The sequence below is a fragment of the Electrophorus electricus genome, chromosome 1 (genome assembly GCF_013358815.1).
Source record: "Electrophorus electricus isolate fEleEle1 chromosome 1, fEleEle1.pri, whole genome shotgun sequence".
NCBI classification, from domain to species: Eukaryota; Metazoa; Chordata; class Actinopteri; order Gymnotiformes; family Gymnotidae; genus Electrophorus; species Electrophorus electricus.
Genome location: NC_049535.1, coordinates 24157230 through 24177598, shown reverse-complemented (window position 1 = coordinate 24177598; position 20369 = coordinate 24157230). Strand labels below are relative to the sequence as shown.

At 40.2% G+C, this 20369-nt stretch overlaps 2 gene segments (V, D, J or C); both read left to right on the top strand.

The window, feature by feature from the left end:
• The first annotated feature begins 4400 nt into the window (after positions 1 to 4400).
• Positions 4401 to 4862, top strand: LOC113574347. The segment is given in 2 exon segments: positions 4401 to 4467; positions 4549 to 4862. Coding segments are annotated over 2 exon segments (360 nt in total).
• A 3712-nt stretch (positions 4863 to 8574) lies between these two features.
• LOC118241170 lies at positions 8575 to 9035 on the top strand. The segment is given in 2 exon segments: positions 8575 to 8637; positions 8719 to 9035. Coding segments are annotated over 2 exon segments (363 nt in total).
• The last annotated feature ends 11334 nt before the right edge of the window (positions 9036 to 20369 follow it).

Below are 20369 nucleotides of genomic sequence, written 5' to 3'. Positions count from 1 at the left end.
AAGAGAGAGACAGACCATAAGGCATGACTAGGTACTCATAATGACCATGTAATGTCTGCGTGAAGGCTATGTTCCACTCATCGGGGCTGAGTCCGGAAGGTGTCCAGGGGTCATGCAGGTCATGCAGGAGACGAGGTCTAAAACACAGGCAGGATTTGAAAACCAGGAAGACAAACACATATCTGGAATGCTTGGTATGCAACATGGGAATGGCAATACTTCTCGAAGTGAGTGTAAGGGACGGGATCTTAAATAGAGGGGTAGTAATGAGAATAGTTTTCAGGTGCGTGATTAGTACTCTGGCGAACCTGATTGGAGATGTTGGTGATAAGAGGTAGGTGTGGTAGTGCGGGGATGAGCGTAGTTCCTGGAGTTCTTCTGTGTCTTTCTAACTGCCACAAGCTGTAACATTTGACCACCCTCCTGACAGCCCTGTTTCCATAGTTTCCCTGTCGTGTCTGTTTTCCTATACTTCCTTGTTCCGTTCTTTGGTTTCGTTTTTTCCACCCCGTGTCTGTTCCTCAATTCCAGTCCTTGTTTTGATTTTCTCTGTTCATATGTTATTGTGGTAAGTTTGGTTTGGTCCGCCGTTGTTCAGTTTGCTCTCGCTATCTCTGTCGTGGTCCTTGCTCTTTCGCTTCGTCCCTGCTGATTAAGTAAGGCTGAACAGAAACCATTTCTGGATTTTTCCTTATATTTTTTCTTATATACTCATGGGACCAGACAACCTGAGCAGAACCAGCTGCAGTTAAAGGGTAACACAAAAGTCCAGAACACAAATCCAACAACAATATACCAAGGAAGTGGCGCAGAGGTCAATATGCAGAATAGTCTGCACTTTAAGATTTACACAAAAGATGTGACATTCTTAAACCAGCTGACAAAGGTGGAGCTGTAGTCATTTGGAGAAGACATTTCATAGAAGGAAGCCCTTATGCTACTTTCAAATACCAGCTTTCATAGGCAGGACAGCTGGCATCACTCCTCAGCTTATAATACTCACGGGACCAGACAACTTGAGCAGAACCAGCTGCAGAGTTAAAGGGTAGCACAAAAATCTACAACACAAATCCAATAACAATATACCAAGGAAGTGGCTCAGAGGTCAATAGACAGACAGGAAAACAAAACAAAGACGACAATCCAAATGTGTGAGAATTATATAAAGCAGAGATCAAATACAGACAGGGATAACACTCAGAGATGCAGAGTACAAGTAGCAGCAAATCTTCACAATTAAACTATGCTATTGGGCAATCTTAATTGCACTGACACTGATCACAAGGGACATGTGATAACAGTGAGGTGACAGGCAAGAAGGAGGGAGTTCACTACTCCAGTGATCCTGACCTCTGGTAGCCAGAGGTGGCACCCTCCTGATCCAGTGTGACACAGTTATATTTCTCCATCCAGTAGTCTAATACACCATTTCAGTAGGATGCCTCCCAGATTCTGCATGGATCTTATCAGAGATAATCGTTACAGCCATTTCTATACATTGCTGAAATTTATGCAAAGTTAAATTGACTAAATATCCTGAAGGAAGTCTTACCACTCAGTATTCTCTGAAGATAAGCTAACAGATGTTCATAAAATGTCCATATTATGAATCAGAGTAGCTGTTTATTTGTACTTCTTTATTCCAAGGATTTAAGCAAGATTTTACTATGTGTTTAATCCCCGATATGACATGGTTAATGAATTTTGTAAACAATTCAGAGAAACCGATATATTAGGCGACGTAATGAGTTAATTTTTCATATAAATAACATGCTTTGCCACAGTACACTATGGCCATATTGGGGTTCATATGATTCCAGAATTTTCATTATTCATCATTGCGCTATATTCCAGAATGAAAACATTATCATGAGTCCTAATATTATTCTGAGATTAAAACTAAAAGGTGATCAGTGAATTTATCAAACACAAGGTGTGATTGATCCACAGCAGATAAATGATACATTGTAAGCCAATATACTCCTGATGTGACTTGACGTAATCAGTTGTGCCTGTGTATCCATGGAACACCATCCACATTCTTTATTATACATACAGGCAACAGGTTGTAAATCCTGGACAACCATTGACATTCACCGGTAAAGTGTCTGGGTATTCATTGACTGATAGCAGCTACTGTACACACAGGATACGGCAGCCTGCAGGAAAAGCTCTGGAATGGGTTGGAGAAATATGTAGTGGTGGTGACACCTACTACAGTGATAAACTGAAAAGCAGGTTTCAAGTTTCCAGAGACACTTCAAGCAACACAGTTAACGTAATGTAACCTAGAAAACTCACCTCCCTGCGGTGGAACTCACATTTCCCCAGCTTACAGTAGAGGTGGTTCTGCAATAGGACACGGAGGACAGCTCGAATGTCCCAAACATATTGATCCCAGGAGGACGAATAGATCAAGATATTGATGATGTAAGCGACGACGGATCTACCCAGAAACTCCCATAGGACCTCATTTATGTAGGCTTGAAAGATAGAGGGAGCCGTGGCTAGACCATAAGGCAGAAGTACGTACTCATAATGCCCAGAGGACGTACTGAAGGCCGTTCTCAATTCATCGCCCTCCCTAATCCTTATCAGGTTATAAGCACTGCGTAAGTCTAACTTGATAAAAAACCTGGCTCCCCTTAACTGTTCAAGCGTGGCTGGAACTAAGGGTAGAGGGTACGGATATTGCAGTTCATTGAGCCCTCTGTAGTCTACACAAGGCCTCAATCCTCCATCATTTTTCTTTACAAAAAATACACTTGCAGAGGCCGGTGAGGTGGAGGGACGAATATTTCCTTGCAGTAATACCTCTTTGATATATTGCCCCATTGTTCGTTCTTCCTCCTGCGATAGAGGATAAACCCTACATCTGGGAGGAACAGCACCCTCCTTAAGAGAAATTGCACAGTCCCAATTATGGTGGGAGGGGGGGGTGTAGCTATGTGGCCCTCATGGGACCAAACAGCAGCACCAGGCCGCTATACTCCGAAGGTGTTGAGTTCTTCGTCATCGTCGGGGCGATCTGTAGACGTTGACTGCAGAGGCACAGCCCGGGTAGGAAGGCATCTCCCTTCGCAGGAGGTCACCCACTCAAGGATATGATTATTGATCCACTGCAGGTGAGGGTTGTGTTGATGTAGCCATAGCAAACCTAAAGTGAGGGGGTGAGAAAGAGAGGAAAGGAGGTAAAAGGAGATGTGTTTAACGTGTTCCCCATTTGTTTCGAGGCATACATGGGGAGTGACGTGTGCCGTAGCCCGAACCCACAGGTCCCCCATCAAGCACTTGCACACTTAGAGGCGAAGGCAGGGGAATTTCTCTTATCCCCAGCTTCTTAGCGAAGTCCCAGTCCATTACTTTGCCTGTGGCTCCAGAGTTGACCAGGTCTGTGGCAGAAAAAGGACGACCCCGTGGCGAGCGTTCGGAACTCAATGGAGAACTTTGCTGCTGACCGTGATCCCTGTTTCGCGCGAAGCAAAGTCTGTTCACAGAGTCTCCCCTGACAGGGATGATAAAACACGGCTTTCAGTTCTTGCACAAAAGTGTGGTAGTCGTTCAGCAGTGGGGAAGAGTTCATGATGAGAGTGGTTCCCCAAGTACGAGCTTTCCTGGTTAGCCTGGAAATCACAAAGGACACCTTCGTGTGATTGGGCAGATGAGGTTGGTAACCAAAAAACAGCTCGCACTGCACTACCAACCCCTCACAGCTCTCCAGGTCTACTCCGTAAGTCTCTGGCATGGCGTTCAAACACCTTACCCCTTCTGAGACCGGGGGAGTAGCAGGAGAGGGACTTCGATTCTCAGGGCTTGTGGTAAGGCGGTCCACGCAGAGCCCGAGACTCTGAACGAGACAGAGAATCTCTCCAATTTCCTGCCTCTGCTGCTCCAGTGCCTCCATCTGTGCAGCAAGCAGGTGAGCCCAGTCAGGGCTACTCGCCTCGCTTCCAGGTGGCTGCCCATTCTGTGACGCTGAAGGCACAGAGGAAGCAAGGGACAGGGTAGTGAGGAAGTGTTCTTTAATATCCATAGGGAAATCACAAATGGTGCACATCCCTCCTGCTGGATGACCGGCCAACCGTGACATGCCATCCAGTAAATCTTTTTCTTTTTTAATTCAGTACCAGTACAAAAACGTATTTAAGTGCATAAATGTATGCATACAGATTTTTAATATAAAGTAAAACTAGAAGATATGCTCTGTATAGACCACATTTTGCAATGACAACATAACTATTTCAAGCTTAATAGATACTAATAAATAGTAGGAGAGTCTGATTGTAAAAAAAAAAAAATTGACATGTAAAACATTTAATCAAATTTACCTTAAGAGAGGCTCTATGCAAATGTTCCTCCCTCTCCTATATACTGACGCAATAAAGACCAACTGCTTTTACTTATCAGCTTCAAAACAAACCATGTTTTCTACATGCCTACTGCTGCTGCTTGTGGCAGCAAGAACCTGTGAGTGTTTTTAGATTTGACTTTAAATCCTGTATGTGTAGTATACATCTTTTTATAATGATTTTGAACCATTTTCAACAGGTGTTCACTGTGTTGAACTGACTCAGCCTGGATCAATGGTTCTAAATCCTGGGAATCAAATGACACTCACCTGTAAAGTGTCTGGGTATTCAGTGACTGATAGCAGCTACTGTACAGACTGGATACGGCAGCCTACAAAAGCTCTGGAGTGGGTTGGAAGCATATGTGGTAGTGGTAACACCTACTACAGTGATAAACTGAAAAGCAGATTTCAAGTTTCCAGAGACTCTTCCAGTAGCACAGTAACCTTAAAAGGGCAAAATATGCAGACTGACGACACAGCTGTGTATTACTGTGCACGTGAACCACAATGAAACAAACAAATGACAAGCCGGATCAAAAACTCTACATGCGACATATCTCCTCATACAGAAATGTATGCCATGATTTAAAATTAATTCCTTTTAAACAGTTCACATTAATCTTCTTTGGTTTGATCTTCAAGTATGTTCATTTAAAGCAAATAAGACCACAGAAAATATATGCTGTATATGCAATGGTAGGATGAACTGATGAGAGAGTATCTCATACAGATGGGGGACATGGTCATCATTAAAGCAGATGAGGTTCGATTGCAGGACATAAGACAATCAATGGCTGGACATGCAGAACTGAAGGACAGCACAAGATTGAACATAAGCACTAGATGATTTGATGACCCAAGATGAGACTGTGTAGAGAAGGTTCTGAGACAATCCAGCACCTCGAAGCAGGATGCATAGTACTGGCAGGGAAAACATATACTGAGTGACACAACCAAGTTGCAGGGATCATAGAACAGGAACATAGGTAAGGCATATGTATCCTATGGGACATAGTTATTGAATTCCCTAAGTATTTCAGAGAAGTTGATGTATTAAGCTACATAATGAGTACAGTTATCATATAAATAACATACTGTCTGCCACAGTACACTATGGAAGTATTCTGGTTCCTATGCTTCTATGCTGTTCATTGTTCATCTTTTATCTTCGATCTGTATGCATGAATGAAAATATTCCCATAAATTCTTCAGCATGAGCTAACATAGTCCTGATGTGAGTTGATATAGACAGCTGTGCCTATGTGCCTGGAACCAGGACAACATCATGTTCTTTAAATATGTACAGGCAGTAGGGGGCAACATTTACTCAAATATGTAAGCAGCAGGAAGATCTAAAGTTGGTACTAGTACATTCTCCCCAGCAGTTGCATCCTGTGAGGCAGTTTTGGTTAGTTTAAAATTTGATTCGATCAAAACCACCTTAACACAAATTATACTCTAAAGAAAAATTTTTATATATATATATATATATATATATATATATATATATATATATATATATATATATATATATATATATATATATATATATATACACACACACATTTTGTATGTATAACTATGCATTCGTTTTCTCAGTGGAGCAGAACATTTAAAATTATTAGCTACTGCTCCATACAAAAGCACTCCTTTATATATGAAATAATTTGAGGTTAAAGACAGATTACACCTTTTCAGCTTCAAAAGACACCCCGACCCCCACACGCTTACTGGTGCTGCGTTCAGCTGTGTCATGTGATGTTTTAATTCTATTTTGTACAAATTTTCAATTCACAATCTGAAGATATCTTTTTCAGCAGGTGTTCACTGTGATAAACTGACTCAGACTGGATTTATGGGTGTCAATCCTGGGCAGTCAGTGACACAGACCTGTAAGGTGTCTTTCATTCACTCTCTAATAGCAGCTTCTGAACACATACGATATGATAGTCTTCAGGAAAAATCTCGAGTGGAGTATAAAAATTTGTGATGATGATAACACCTATTTAGTGATCAACTGTAAACCAAGTTTGAAGTTTCCAGAAACAATTCCAGCAGTAAAGTATTTCTAGATTTTAGCAAACTCTGCAGACCCAACCACACAGAGAAATAAATTAGCAGAATGGCCATAAAAAATCACACTCCGTGGAAAATCATTTTATTAGAAATGTTTTTCTATAAAGAATATATATATTTGTGGTGTCTGTAGAGAACCTCTAGAGGGAGATACATCTATGGTAGGGGTGGAGAGGTTCCACCTGGTGATGCTGAACAAGCCAGAGGAAGGTGGAAGTTAGCTTGCTGGTTGTTTAGTGCCGAGTTACTTTAAAGGTGTATTAGCTCATCTAATGCAGATGTTCGTCTGGTTCTTAAGTCGAGGACACCACAATATTGTATATCTATAATCAATATCCTTATAAAGGAAATAAAAAACAGTTAAACTGCAGAGGAATTGACATAGTAATAAAATAAAAGTAATAATAATAGTATTACTACACAGTAATAAAAATGGACCCCAAATTTAGGTTAGGAACTTGAAAAAGTCCAATGTACTGTTTCATAATGGCAGGAATCTAAAGTTACTGCTTGCTAATTACTTAGATAAAGACCAAAGATTGCCCTTCCTCACTGTGTAGTTTGTTTCAATTTCATCTGAATAAAAGTACAAATCCATCCCAGACCTGAGCAGAACTCATAATTAGTCCCATCTAGACTTTGGACAAGTGTCCTTGCACTTTCTTAATTAAGCTCCCTGATTTTGTAACTATTCTTGCTATTTGCTCAGATAAAGGCCAAAGAATGAATAAAAGTAGAAATCCAACCCATACCAGATTAGACATCATAATCCGTCCCATCTAGACTTTATAAGTGTCTTTGCACTTTCTTTTCTATGCCCTTTGATTTTGTCCCTCTGCAAATCAGCCTTCCTTCGTCTATAACCAACCTCTGTGTGTCAGTGAGACTGTAGAGACGAGATCCTTTCTGCTCAGCTACAATGTGCACCATGTACTTTTCATCTCTCCTACTGCTGATGCTGGTAAATCTACCATGTAAGTGTCACGATATAATAAGATAATTAAGTAGATTAAAAAAATAAGGAATAAAGTTTAATTCATAACTCTGATTATTTGGTTTCACAGGTTTTCTTTGTCAGAGTCTGACTCAGTCTGATGCTGTGGTTAAAAGGCCTGGAGACTCTCATAAACTCACCTGTAAAGTTTTCTGGATTTACATTCAGTAGCTATACTATGAACTGGGTCAGACAGGCATCTGGGAAAGGACTAGAGTGAATTTCATTTATCCACACATATGGCATTGAGATCTACTATTCCCAATCAGTACAGGGAAGGTTCACAATCTCCAGAGATGACTCCAGCAGTCAGCTGTACTGTACAGATGAACAACCTGAAGAGTAAAGATGCTGCCATGTATTACTGTGCTAGAGAGACACAGTGATGACAGGCAGTGGTACAGTCATACAAAAACACTTTCTCATACATTTAAACAGTGAAACCAATAGTCATGTATTAATTGTAAGTTTTTTTTTTATTTGAATACCAGCAGCAAACAAACCAACAAGTCTGCAAAACAAGATTGATGATGAACCTTTCTCTTCTCTGCAAAGTTACATAATCTGATTAAAATCGAAATTTAGCTAATTATGATCCATTAGTAGCCTGATAGAAAGAAATCTGAAAAATAATCTATTGAGCATTGAAATATGTGCAAAATCTCTTAAAATGTAATATTGTTTGGTAAAGATTCTCCTAACACAATTGATTTCTACTGTAGAAACTTGAAAATTTATTTAGATCCAATTCATCTGTAACATTTTGGAAAAAAAGTCTCCCAATGATAGACTTTAAACACCATTACACAGAAAATATACATGTAGTGTATGTGTATGTATGCCAAATGTCAAATTCATAAATGTAAAAGTGCACATTGCTTAAATGTGACATCCATTAAACATTTTTTTTTAAATTTAGTACCAGTACAAAATGTAATTAAGCACCTAAATGATTGCATATATAGTTTAATATAAAGTAAAACCAGTAGATATGCTCTGTGTAACATTAATAAATACAAGGAGATAGTAGGACAGAATGTAAAAAAACTGACATGAAACACATTTCATCAAATTTACCTTAAGAGAGGCTCTATGCAAATGTTCCTCCCACTCCTATTTATTGAAGCACTAAAGACCAACTGCTTTTACTTATCAGCTTCAAAACACACCATGTTTTCTACATGCCTACTGCTGCTGCTTGTGGCAGCAAGAACCTGTGAGTGTTTTTAGATTTGACTTTAAATCCTGTATGTGTAGTATACATCTTTTTATAATGATTTTGAACCATTTTCAACAGGTGTTCACTGTGTTGAACTGACTCAGCCTGGATCAATGGTTCTAAATCCTGGGAATCAAATGACAATCACCTGTAAAGTGTCTGGGTATTCAGTGACTGATAGCAGCTACTGTACACACTGGATACGGCAGCCTGCAGGAAAAGCTCTGGAGTGGGTTGGAGGCATATGTGGTAGTGGTAACACCTACTACAGTGATAAACTGAAAAGCAGATTTCAAGTTTCCAGAGACTCTTCCAGTAGCACAGTAACCTTAAAAGGGCAGAATCTGCAGACTGACGACACAGCTGTGTATTACTGTGCACGTGAACCACAGTGAAACAAACAAATTACAAGCCGGCTCAAAAACTCTACATGCCACATATCTCCTCATACAGAAATGTATGCCATGACTTAAAATGCATTCTTTTTAAACAGTTCACATTAATCTTTTTTGGTTTGATCTTCAAGTATGTTCATTTAAAGCAAATAAAACCACAGACAATATATGCCGTATATGCAATGGTAGGATGAACTGATGAGAGAGTATCTCATACAGATGGGGGACATGGTCATCATTAAAGCAGATGAGGTTCGATTGCAGGACATAAGACAATCAATGGCTGGACATGCAGAACTGAAGGACAGCACAAGATTGAACATAAGCACTAGATGATCTGATGACCCAAGATGAGACTGTGTAGAGAAGGTTCTGAGACAATCGAGCACCTTGAAGCAGGATGCATAGTACTGGCAGGGAAACATATACTGAGTGACACAACCAAGTTGCAGGGATCGTAGAACAGGGACATAGGTAAGGAATATGTATCCTATGGGAGTTAGTTATTGAATTCCCTAAGTATTTCAGAGAAGTTGGTGTATTAAGCTACATAATGAGTACAGTTATCATATAAATAAAATACTGTCTGCCACAGTACACTATGGAAATACTCTGGTTCATATGCTTCTATGCTGTTCATTGTTCATCTTTTATCTTCGATCTGTATGCATGAATGAAAACATTCCCATAAATTCTTCAGCATGAGCTGACATAGTCCTGATGTGACTTGATATAGACAGCTGTGCCTATGTGCCTGGAACCAGGACCACATCATGTTCTTTAAATATGTACAGGCAGCAGGGGGCAACATTTACTCAAATATGTAAGCAGCAGGAAGATGTAAAGGTGGTACTAGTACATTCTCCCCAGCAGCAGCATCCTGTGAGGCAGTTTTGGTTAGTTTAAAATGTTATTCAATCAAAACCACCTTAACACAAATTATACTCTAAAGAAAAATTAGATGTGGTAACTAATCATTCAGTAGTATATATATATATATATATATATATATATATACATTTTGTATGTGTAACTATGCATATGTTTTCTCAGTGGAGCAGAACATTTAAAATTATTAGCTACTGCTCCATACAAAAGCACTCCTTTATATATGAAAGCATTTGAGGTTAAAGACAGGTTACACTTTTTCAGCTTCAACAGACACCCCGACCTCCACACGCTTACTGGTGCTGCGTTCAGCTGTGTAAGGTGATGTTTTAATTCTATTTTGTACAAATTTTCAATTCACAATCTGAAGATATATTTTTCAGCAGGTGTTCACTGTGATAAACTGACTCAAACTGGATTCATGGGTGTCAATCCTGGGCAGTCAGTGACACAGACCTGTAAGGTGTCTTTCATTCACTCTCTAATAGCAGCGTCTGAACACATACGATATGATAGTCTTCAAGAAAAATCTTGAGTGGAGTATAGAAATTTGTGATGATGGTAACACCTATTTAGTGATGAACTGTAAACCAAGTTTGAAGTTTCCAGAAACAATTCCAGCAATAAAGTATTTCTAGATTTTAGCAAACTCTGCAGACCCAACCACACAGAGAAATAAATTAGCAGAATGGCCATAAAAAAATCACACTCCGTGGAAAATCATTTTATTAGAAATGTTTTTCTATAAAGAATATATATATTTGTGGTGTCTGTAGAGAACCTCTAGAGGGAGATACATCTATGGTAGGGGTGGAGAGGTTCCACCTGGTCATGCTGAACAAGCCAGAGGAAGGTGGAAGTTAGCTTGCTGGTTGTTTAGTGCCGAGTTACTTTAAAGGTGTATTAGCTCATCTAATGCAGATGTTCGTCTGGTTCTTAAGTCGAGGACACCACAATATTGTATATCCATAATCAATATCCTTATAAAAAAAATAAAAACAGTTAAACTGCAGAAGAATTGACATAGTAATAAAATAAAAAAAATAAAAAAATATTACTACACAATAATAAAAATTGACCCCAAATTTAGGTTAGGAACTTGAAAAACTCCAATGTACTGTTTCATAATGGCAGGAATCTAAAGTTACTGCTTGCTAATTACTTAGATAAAGACCAAAGATTGCCCTTCCTCACTGTGTAGTTTGTTTCAATTTCATCTGAATAAAAGTACAAATCCATCCCAGACCTGAGCAGAACTCATAATTAGTCCCATCTAGACTTTGGACAAGTGTCCTTGCACTTTCTTAATTAAGCTCTCTGATTTTGTAACTATTCTTGCTATTTGCTCAGATAAAGGCCAAAGAATGAATAAAAGTAGAAATCCAACCCATACCAGATTAGACATCATAATCCGTCCCATCTAGACTTTATAAGTGTCTTTGCACTTTCTTTTCTATGCCCTTTGATTTTGTCCCTCTGCAAATCAGCCTTCCTTCGTCTATAACCAACCTCTGTGTGTCAGTGAGACTGTAGAGACGAGATCCTTTCTGCTCAGCTACAATGTGCACCATGTACTTTTCATCTCTCCTACTGCTGATGCTGGCAAATCTACCATGTAAGTGTCACGATATAATAAGATAATTAAGTAGATTAAAAAAAATAAGGAATAAAGTTTAATTCATAACTCTGATTATTTGGTTTCACAGGTTTTCTTTGTCAGAGTCTGACTCAGTCTGATGCTGTGGTTAAAAGGCCTGGAGACTCTCATAAACTCACCTGTAAAGTTTTCTGGATTTACATTCAGTAGCTATACTATGAACTGGGTCAGACAGGCATCTGTGAATGGATTAGAGTGAATTTCATTTATCCACACATATGGCATTGAGATCTACTATTCCCAATCAGTACAGGGAAGGTTCACAATCTCCAGAGATGACTCCAGCAGTCAGCTGTACTTACAGATGAACAGCCTGAAGAGTGAAGACACTGTTGTGTATTACTGTGCTAGAGAGACACAGCGATGACAGTGGTACAGTCATACAAAAACACTTTTTCATACATTTACACAGTGAAACCTTTTGTGATATATGTTTTTTGGAAATTTCAATACCAGCAGCAAACAAGCCTTTAACAACAAATCTGCAGAACAAGATTGATGATGAACTTTTCTCTTCTCTGCAGAGTTACTCAATCAAATTTGAATCTGAATTCAGCAAATTACGATCCATTAATAACTCGATAGAAAAAAATCTGAAAAATAATCTATAAAGCACTGAAATATGTGCAAAACTCTTAAATTGTAAAATTATTTGCTAAAGATTCTCATATTTAACATTCATATTTAACATTTTGGAGAAAATCAACCACTAAGACTTTAAAGACCATTACGCAATATATATACAAAAAAAATTCTTACTGTATTGGCATGTATACGCATTGTTTAATTCATAAATGAAGTGCACATTGCTTATATGTGACAACCATAAAAACCTTTTGGTAAAATGTATGCATACAGATTTTTAATATAAAGTAAAACTAGTAGATATGCTCTGTGTAGATCACATTTTGCAATGACAACATAACTATTTCAGGATTAAAAGATGCTAATAGATAGTAGTAGAGACTGATTGTAAAAAAAGCTAACTTAAAATTTTTAATCAAATTTCCCTTGAGAGGCTCTATGCAAATGTTCCTCCCTCTACTATATATTGACGCACTACAAACCAACTGCTTTTACTTATCAGCTTCCAAACACACCATGTTTTCTACATGCCTACTGCTGCTGCTTGTGGCAGCAAGAACCTGTAAGTGTTTAAAGGTTTGACTTTGAATAATACTGAGTTGTTATATACTTCCTTTTTATAATGATTTTGAACCATTTTCAACAGGTGTTCACTGTGTTGAACTGTCTCAACCTGGATCCATGGTTGTAAATCCTGGACAATCGCTGACACTCACCTGCAGAGTGTCTGGGTATTCATTGACTGATAGCAGCTACTGTACACACTGGATACGGCAGCCTGCAGGAAAAGCTCTGGAGTGGGTTGGAGAAATATGTAGTGGTGGTGACACCTACTACAGTGATAAACTGAAAAGCAGATTTCAAGTTTCCAGAGACACTTCCAGTAGCACAGTAACCTTAAAAGGGCAGAATATGCAGACTGACGACACAGCTGTGTATTACTGTGCACGTGAACCACAGTGAAACAAACAAATGACAAGCCGGCTCAAAAACTCTACATTCGAGATATCTCCTCATACAGAAATGTATGACGTAAAATTCATTCCTTTTAAACAGTTCACATTAATCTTCTTTGGTTTGATCTTGAAGTCTAGCAAATAGGACCACAGACAATTTATGCTGTATATGCAATGGGGGTATACAGATGGGGGACATGGTCATCATGGAAGCAGATAAGATGTGATTGCAGGACATAAGACAATCAATGGCTGCAAATGGCAGAACTGAAGGACAGCACAAGATCAAAATAACATGCTGTCTGCCACAGTATTCAATGTCCATATTCTGGTTCATATGATTCCATGATGTTCATTGCTCATCTTTTATCTTTGAGCTGTTTGCATGAATGAAAACATTCTCATAAGTTCTGAGCAGCAATGTGAATTTATCGAACACAAGGTGTGTTTGATTCACAGCAGATAAATGATCCAGTGTGAGCCGACATATTCCTGATGTGACTTGTTCATAGGCAGCTGTGCCTGTGTGCCTGGAACCAGGGCCACATGTTCTTTATATACATAAAGGCAACATGTAAGTGTTACAACATAAAAAGGCCATTAAGTAGCTAAACAAAATAATCAGGAATAAAATTCATAACTCTAATTATTCGATTTCACAGGTTTTCTTTGTCAGAGTCTGACTCAGTCTGACGCTGTGGTTAAAAGATCTGGAGATTCATGAACTGACCTGTAAAGCTTCTGGATTCACATCCAGTAGCTATGCTATGAACTGGGTCAGACAGGCACCTGGGAAAGGACTAGAGTGGATTGCATTTATCCACACATCTAGCAGTCACATCTACTATTCCCAGTCAGTCCAGGGACGTTTCACAGTCTCCAGAGATAACTCTAGTAGTCAGATGTACTTACAGATGAACAGCCTGATGAGCGAAGACACTGCTGTGTATTACTTTGCTAGAGAGTGTCACGGTATGGCCCCTCCCCGCTCAAATGTGTGCGTGTCTGTGTGTGTCTGTCTGTGCGTGTCTGTGTGTGCATGCGTGTCTGTGCCTGTCCATATTACCACGCCCTCTTGTGTTGTGCACCTGATCCTTGTGGTCAGTAATTGTCATGAGTTATATAAGTCTCATGTCGTATCGTCAAGGTTGTCGGTGTTTGACCCATGTAGTGTGTCTGTGTGTGTTGAGTTGTGCTTGTGATTAAAGTGTATGTTCTGTTCAACGTGCCTCGTCCCCACATCCTCCTTAACCCGTTAAACGTCACAGAGAGACACAATGATGATAGGCAGTGGTACAGTCATACAAAAACACTTTATCAAACATTTATAGATCCATGTATTTAGATTTGTAACAGTTTGGAAAAAAAGTTTCACCCTGATAGACTTTAATCGCCATTACACACACAAAATAATAATAATAATAATAATAATAATAATAATAATAATAATAATAATGTGATGGTGGTGACACAGAGGGAGTGAGACGAGGGTGTTAGGAAGTGCTCTTTATTGTCCATAGTGTACACACATAGTGTAGAACAAAAAACAAGAATGTATTCCGTGGAGGTCCGTCGTATACATCAGTCTTAAGACCATCAATGTACAGCGCTGCCTTCCGGGACCTGTGGGTTTAAGTAACGAGGGATTGGAATGTGAAACAGGTGCATAAGATTAACATGAAGGTGATTGGGAGCGGGGCAGGTGTGTGCTGTGATCCTGAGCCAAAGTGGGCGTGTCCTTCCTGCTGGATGGCTGGCTGGTTGTGTGTGTGTGTGCTCATTGACAAATTCATAAAGGTAAAAGTGCACATTGCTTAAATATGAAATCCACTAAGCATTTTTCTTTTCTTTTTTTCAATCAGTACCAGTACAAAATGTATTTAAGCACCTAAATAAATGCATACTGATTTTTAATATAAAGGAAAACTAGTAGATATGCTCTGTGTAGACAACATTCTGGAATGACAGCATAATTATTTCCACATTAATAAATGCTAGTAGACAGTAGGAGAGAGAGACTGTAAAAAAAGCTGACATATAAAACATTTAATCAAATTTACCTTAAGAGAGGCTCTATGCAAATGATCCTCCCTCTCCGATTTATTGACGCACTACAGACCAACTGCTTTTACTTATCAGCTTCAACACAAACCATGTTTTCTACATGCCTACTGCTGCTGCTTGTGGCAGCAAGAACCTGTGAGTGTTTTTAGATTTGACTTTGAATAATATTGTGTAGTTATATACTTCCTTTTTATAATGATTTTGAAACATTTTCAACAGGTGTTCTCTGTGCTGAACTGTCTCAACCTGGATCAATGGTTGTAAATCCCAATGGTTGTAAACCCCTGTTGTTCTGTTGTCTATTGTCAGTGTTTGACCCCATGTTCATTACATGTTACACTACACACTATGCATTGGCTGGTGTTGCTAGTTTTCTATGTTGTTGCTGTTTAGTGTGTTTTGTTCTGTTCATCGTGCTTTTTGTTTAGGTTTTGTTTGTGTTGAAATAAACACTTTTTTTCATTACGGAGAAAGGTGACGCGGTCACTGTGAAATTCACACCTCTGCTTTTCAGTTGATGTTTTCTAAGATGTGTCAGGAGGGCCATAACGTTTTCCACATGTTCTCCTTCAGACTGGTGAAATATAAGGAGTTTGTAACATGAACTTGCCTATCATGTTACAAATGATTTTGTCCATAAATAGCTGGAAAAGAGAGAGGCTATTGGACAGACCATAAGGCATGACTAGGTACTCATAATGACCATGTAATGTCTGTGTGAAGGCTATGTTCCACTCATCGGGGCTGAGTCCAGAAGGTGTCCAGGGGTCATGCAGGTCATGCAGGAGATGAGGTCTAAAACACAGGCAGGATTTGTAAACCAGGAAGACAAACACATATCTGGAATGCTTGGTATGCAACATGGGAATGGCAATACTTCTCAAAGTGAGTGTAAGGGACGGGATCTTAAATAGAGGGGTAGTAATGAGAATAGTTTTCAGGTGCGTGATTAGTACTCTGGCGAACCTGATTGGAGATGTTGGTGATAAGAGGTAGGTGTGGCAGTGCGGGGATGAGCGTAGTTCCTGGAGTTCTTCTGTGTCTTTCTAACTGCCACAAGCTGTAACATTTGACCACCCTCCTGACAGCCCTGTTTCCATAGTTTCCCTGTCGTGTCTGTTTTCCTATACTTCCTTGTTCCGTTCTTTGGTTTCGTTTTTTCCACCCCGTGTCTGTTCCTCAATTCCAGTCCTTGTTTTGATTTTCTCTGTTCATATGTTATTGTGGTAAGTTTGGTTTGGTCCGCCGTTGTTCAGTTTGCTCTCGCTATCTCTGTCGTGGTCCTTGCTCTTTCTTTTGCCTGGTTAATTTATTACTTTGCCGTAGTGATTTCCCGTGTTTCTATTTTGTCTCCTGTGTTTTGTTCCCTCGTTTATTATTTGATAAATAACATCCTGCATCTGCATTCTGCCTCTCGCTTCGTCCCTGCTGATTAAGTAACACAGGCTGAACAGAAACCATTTCTGGATTTTTCCTTATATTTTTTCTTATATACTCATGGGACCAGACAACCTGAGCAGAACCAGCTGCAGTTAAAGGGTAACACAAAAGTCCAGAACACAAATCCAACAACAATATACCAAGGAAGTGGCGCAGAGGTCAATATGCAGAATAGTCTGCACTTTAAGATTTACACAAAAGATGTGACATTCTTAAACCAGCTGACAAAGGTGGAGCTGTAGTCATTTGGAGAAGACATTTCATAGAAGGAAGCCCTTATGCTACTTTCAAATACTAGCTTTCATAGGCAGGACAGCTGGCATCACTCCTCAGCTTATAATACTCACGGGACCAGACAACTTGAGCAGAACCAGCTGCAGAGTTAAAGGGTAGCACAAAAATCTACAACACAAATCCAATAACAATATACCAAGGAAGTGGCTCAGAGGTCAATAGACAGACAGGAAAACAAAACAAAGACGACAATCCAAATGTGTGAGAATTATATAAAGCAGAGATCAAATACAGACAGGGATAACACTCAGAGATGCAGAGTACAAGTAGCAGCAAATCTTCACAATTAAACTATGCTATTGGGCAATCTTAATTGCACTGACACTGATCACAAGGGACATGTGATAACAGTGAGGTGACAGGCAAGAACGAGGGAGTTCACTACTCCAGTGATCCTGACCTCTGGTAGCCAGAGGTGGCAGCCTCCTGATCCAGTGTGACACAGTTATATTTCTCCATCCAGTAGTCTAATACACCATTTCAGTAGGATGCCTCCCAGATTCTGCATGGATCTTATCAGAGATAATCGTTACAGCCATTTCTATACATTGCTGAAATTTATGCAAAGTTAAATTGACTAAATATCCTGAAGGAAGTCTTACCACTCAGTATTCTCTGAAGATAAGCTAACAGATGTTCATAAAATGTCCATATTATGAATCAGAGTAGCTGTTTATTTGTACTTCTTTATTCCAAGGATTTAAGCAAGATTTTACTATGTGTTTAATCCCCGATATGACATGGTTAATGAATTTTGTAAACAATTCAGAGAAACCGATATATTAGGCGACGTAATGAGTTAATTTTTCATATAAATAACATGCTTTGCCACAGTACACTATGGCCATATTGGGGTTCATATGATTCCAGAATTTTCATTATTCATCATTGCGCTATATTCCAGAATGAAAACATTATCATGAGTCCTAATATTATTCTGAGATTAAAACTAAAAGGTGATCAGTGAACTTATCAAACACAAGGTGTGATTGATCCACAGCAGATAAATGATACATTGTAAGCCAATATACTCCTGATGTGACTTGACGTAATCAGTTGTGCCTGTGTATCCATGGAACACCATCCACATTCTTTATTATACATACAGGCAACAGGTTGTAAATCCTGGACAACCATTGACATTCACCGGTAAAGTGTCTGGGTATTCATTGACTGATAGCAGCTACTGTACACACAGGATACGGCAGCCTGCAGGAAAAGCTCTGGAATGGGATGGAGAAATATGTAGTGGTGGTGACACCTACTACAGTGATAAACTGAAAAGCAGGTTTCAAATTTCCAGAGACACTTCAAGCAACACAGTTAACGTAATGTAACCTAGAAAACTCACCTCCCTGCGGTGGAACTCACATTTCCCCAGCTTACAGTAGAGGTGGTTCTGCAATAGGACACGGAGGACAGCTCGAATGTCCCAAACATATTGGTCCCAGGAGGATGAATAGATCAAGATATTGATGATGTAAGCGACGACGGATCTACCCAGAAACTCCCATAGGACCTCATTTATGTAGGCTTGAAAGATAGAGGGAGCCGTGGCTAGACCATATGGCAGAAGTACGTACTCATAATGCCCAGAGGACGTACTGAAGGCCGTTCTCAATTCATCGCCCTCCCTAATCCTTATCAGGTTATAAGCACTGCGTAAGTCTAACTTGGTAAAAAACCTGGCTCCCCTTAACTGTTCAAGCGTGGCTGGAACTAAGGGTAGAGGGTACGGATATTGCAGTTCATTGAGCCCTCTGTAGTCTACACAGGGCCTCAATCCTCCATCATTTTTCTTTACAAAAAATACACTTGCAGAGGCCGGTGAGGTGGAGGGACGAATATTTCCTTGCAGTAATACCTCTTTGATATATTGCCCCATTGTTCGTTCTTCCTCCTGCAATAGAGGATAAACCCTACATCTTGGAGGAACAGCACCCTCCTTAAGAGAAATTGCACAGTCCCAATCATGGTGGGAGGGGGGGGTGTAGCTATGTGGCCCTCATGGGACCAAACAGCAGCACCAGGCCGCTATACTCCGAAGGTGTTGAGTTCTTCGTCATCGTCGGGGCGATCTGTAGACGTTGACTGCAGAGGCACAGCCCGGGTAGGAAGGCATCTCCCTTCGCAGGAGGTCACCCACTCAAGGATACGATTATTGATCCACTGCAGGTGAGGGTTGTGTTGATGTAGCCATAGCAAACCTAAAGTGAGGGGGTGAGAAAGAGAGGAAAGGAGGTAAAAGGAGATGTGTTTAACGTGTTCCCCATTTGTTTCGAGGCATACATGGGGAGTGACGTGTGCCGTAGCCCGAACCCACAGGTCCCCCATCAAGCACTTGCACACTTAGAGGCGAAGGCAGGGGAATTTCTCTTATCCCCAGCTTCTTAGCGAAGTCCCAGTCCATTACTTTGCCTGTGGCTCCAGAGTTGACCAGGTCTGTGGCAGAAAAAGGACGACCCCGTGGCGAGCGTTCGGAACTCAATGGAGAACTTTGCTGCTGACCGTGATCCCTGTTTCGCGCGAAGCAAAGTCTGTTCACAGAGTCTCCCCTGACAGGGATGATAAAACACGGCTTTCAGTTCTTGCACAAAAGTGTGGTAGTCGTTCAGCAGTGGGGAAGAGTTCATGATGAGAGTGGTTCCCCAAGTACGAGCTTTCCTGGTTAGCCTGGAAATCACAAAGGACACCTTCGTGTGATTGGGCAGATGAGGTTGGTAACCAAAAAACAGCTCGCACTGCACTACCAACCCCTCACAGCTCTCCAGGTCTACTCCGTAAGTCTCTGGCATGGCGTTCAAACACCTTACCCCTTCTGAGACCGGGGGAGTAGCAGGAGAGGGACTTTGATTCTCAGGGCTCGTGGTAAGGCGGTCCACGCAGAGCCTGAGACTCTGAACGAGACAGAGAATCTCTCCAATTTCCTGCCTCTGCTGCTCCAGTGCCTCCATCTGTGCAGCAAGCAGGTGAGCCCAGTCAGGGCTACTCGCCTCGCTTCCAGGTGGCTGCCCATTCTGTGACGCTGAAGGCACAGAGGAAGCAAGGGACAGGGTAGTGAGGAAGTGTTCTTTAATATCCATAGGGAAATCACAAATGGTGCACATCCCTCCTGCTGGATGACCGGCCAACCGTGACATGCCATCCAGTAAATCTTTTTCTTTTTTAATTCAGTACCAGTACAAAAACGTATTTAAGTGCATAAATGTATGCATACAGATTTTTAATATAAAGTAAAACTAGAAGATATGCTCTGTATAGACCACATTTTGCAATGACAACATAACTATTTCAAGCTTAATAGATACTAATAAATAGTAGGAGAGTCTGATTGTAAAAAAAAAAAAATTGACATGTAAAACATTTAATCAAATTTACCTTAAGAGAGGCTCTATGCAAATGTTCCTCCCTCTCCTATATACTGACGCAATAAAGACCAACTGCTTTTAC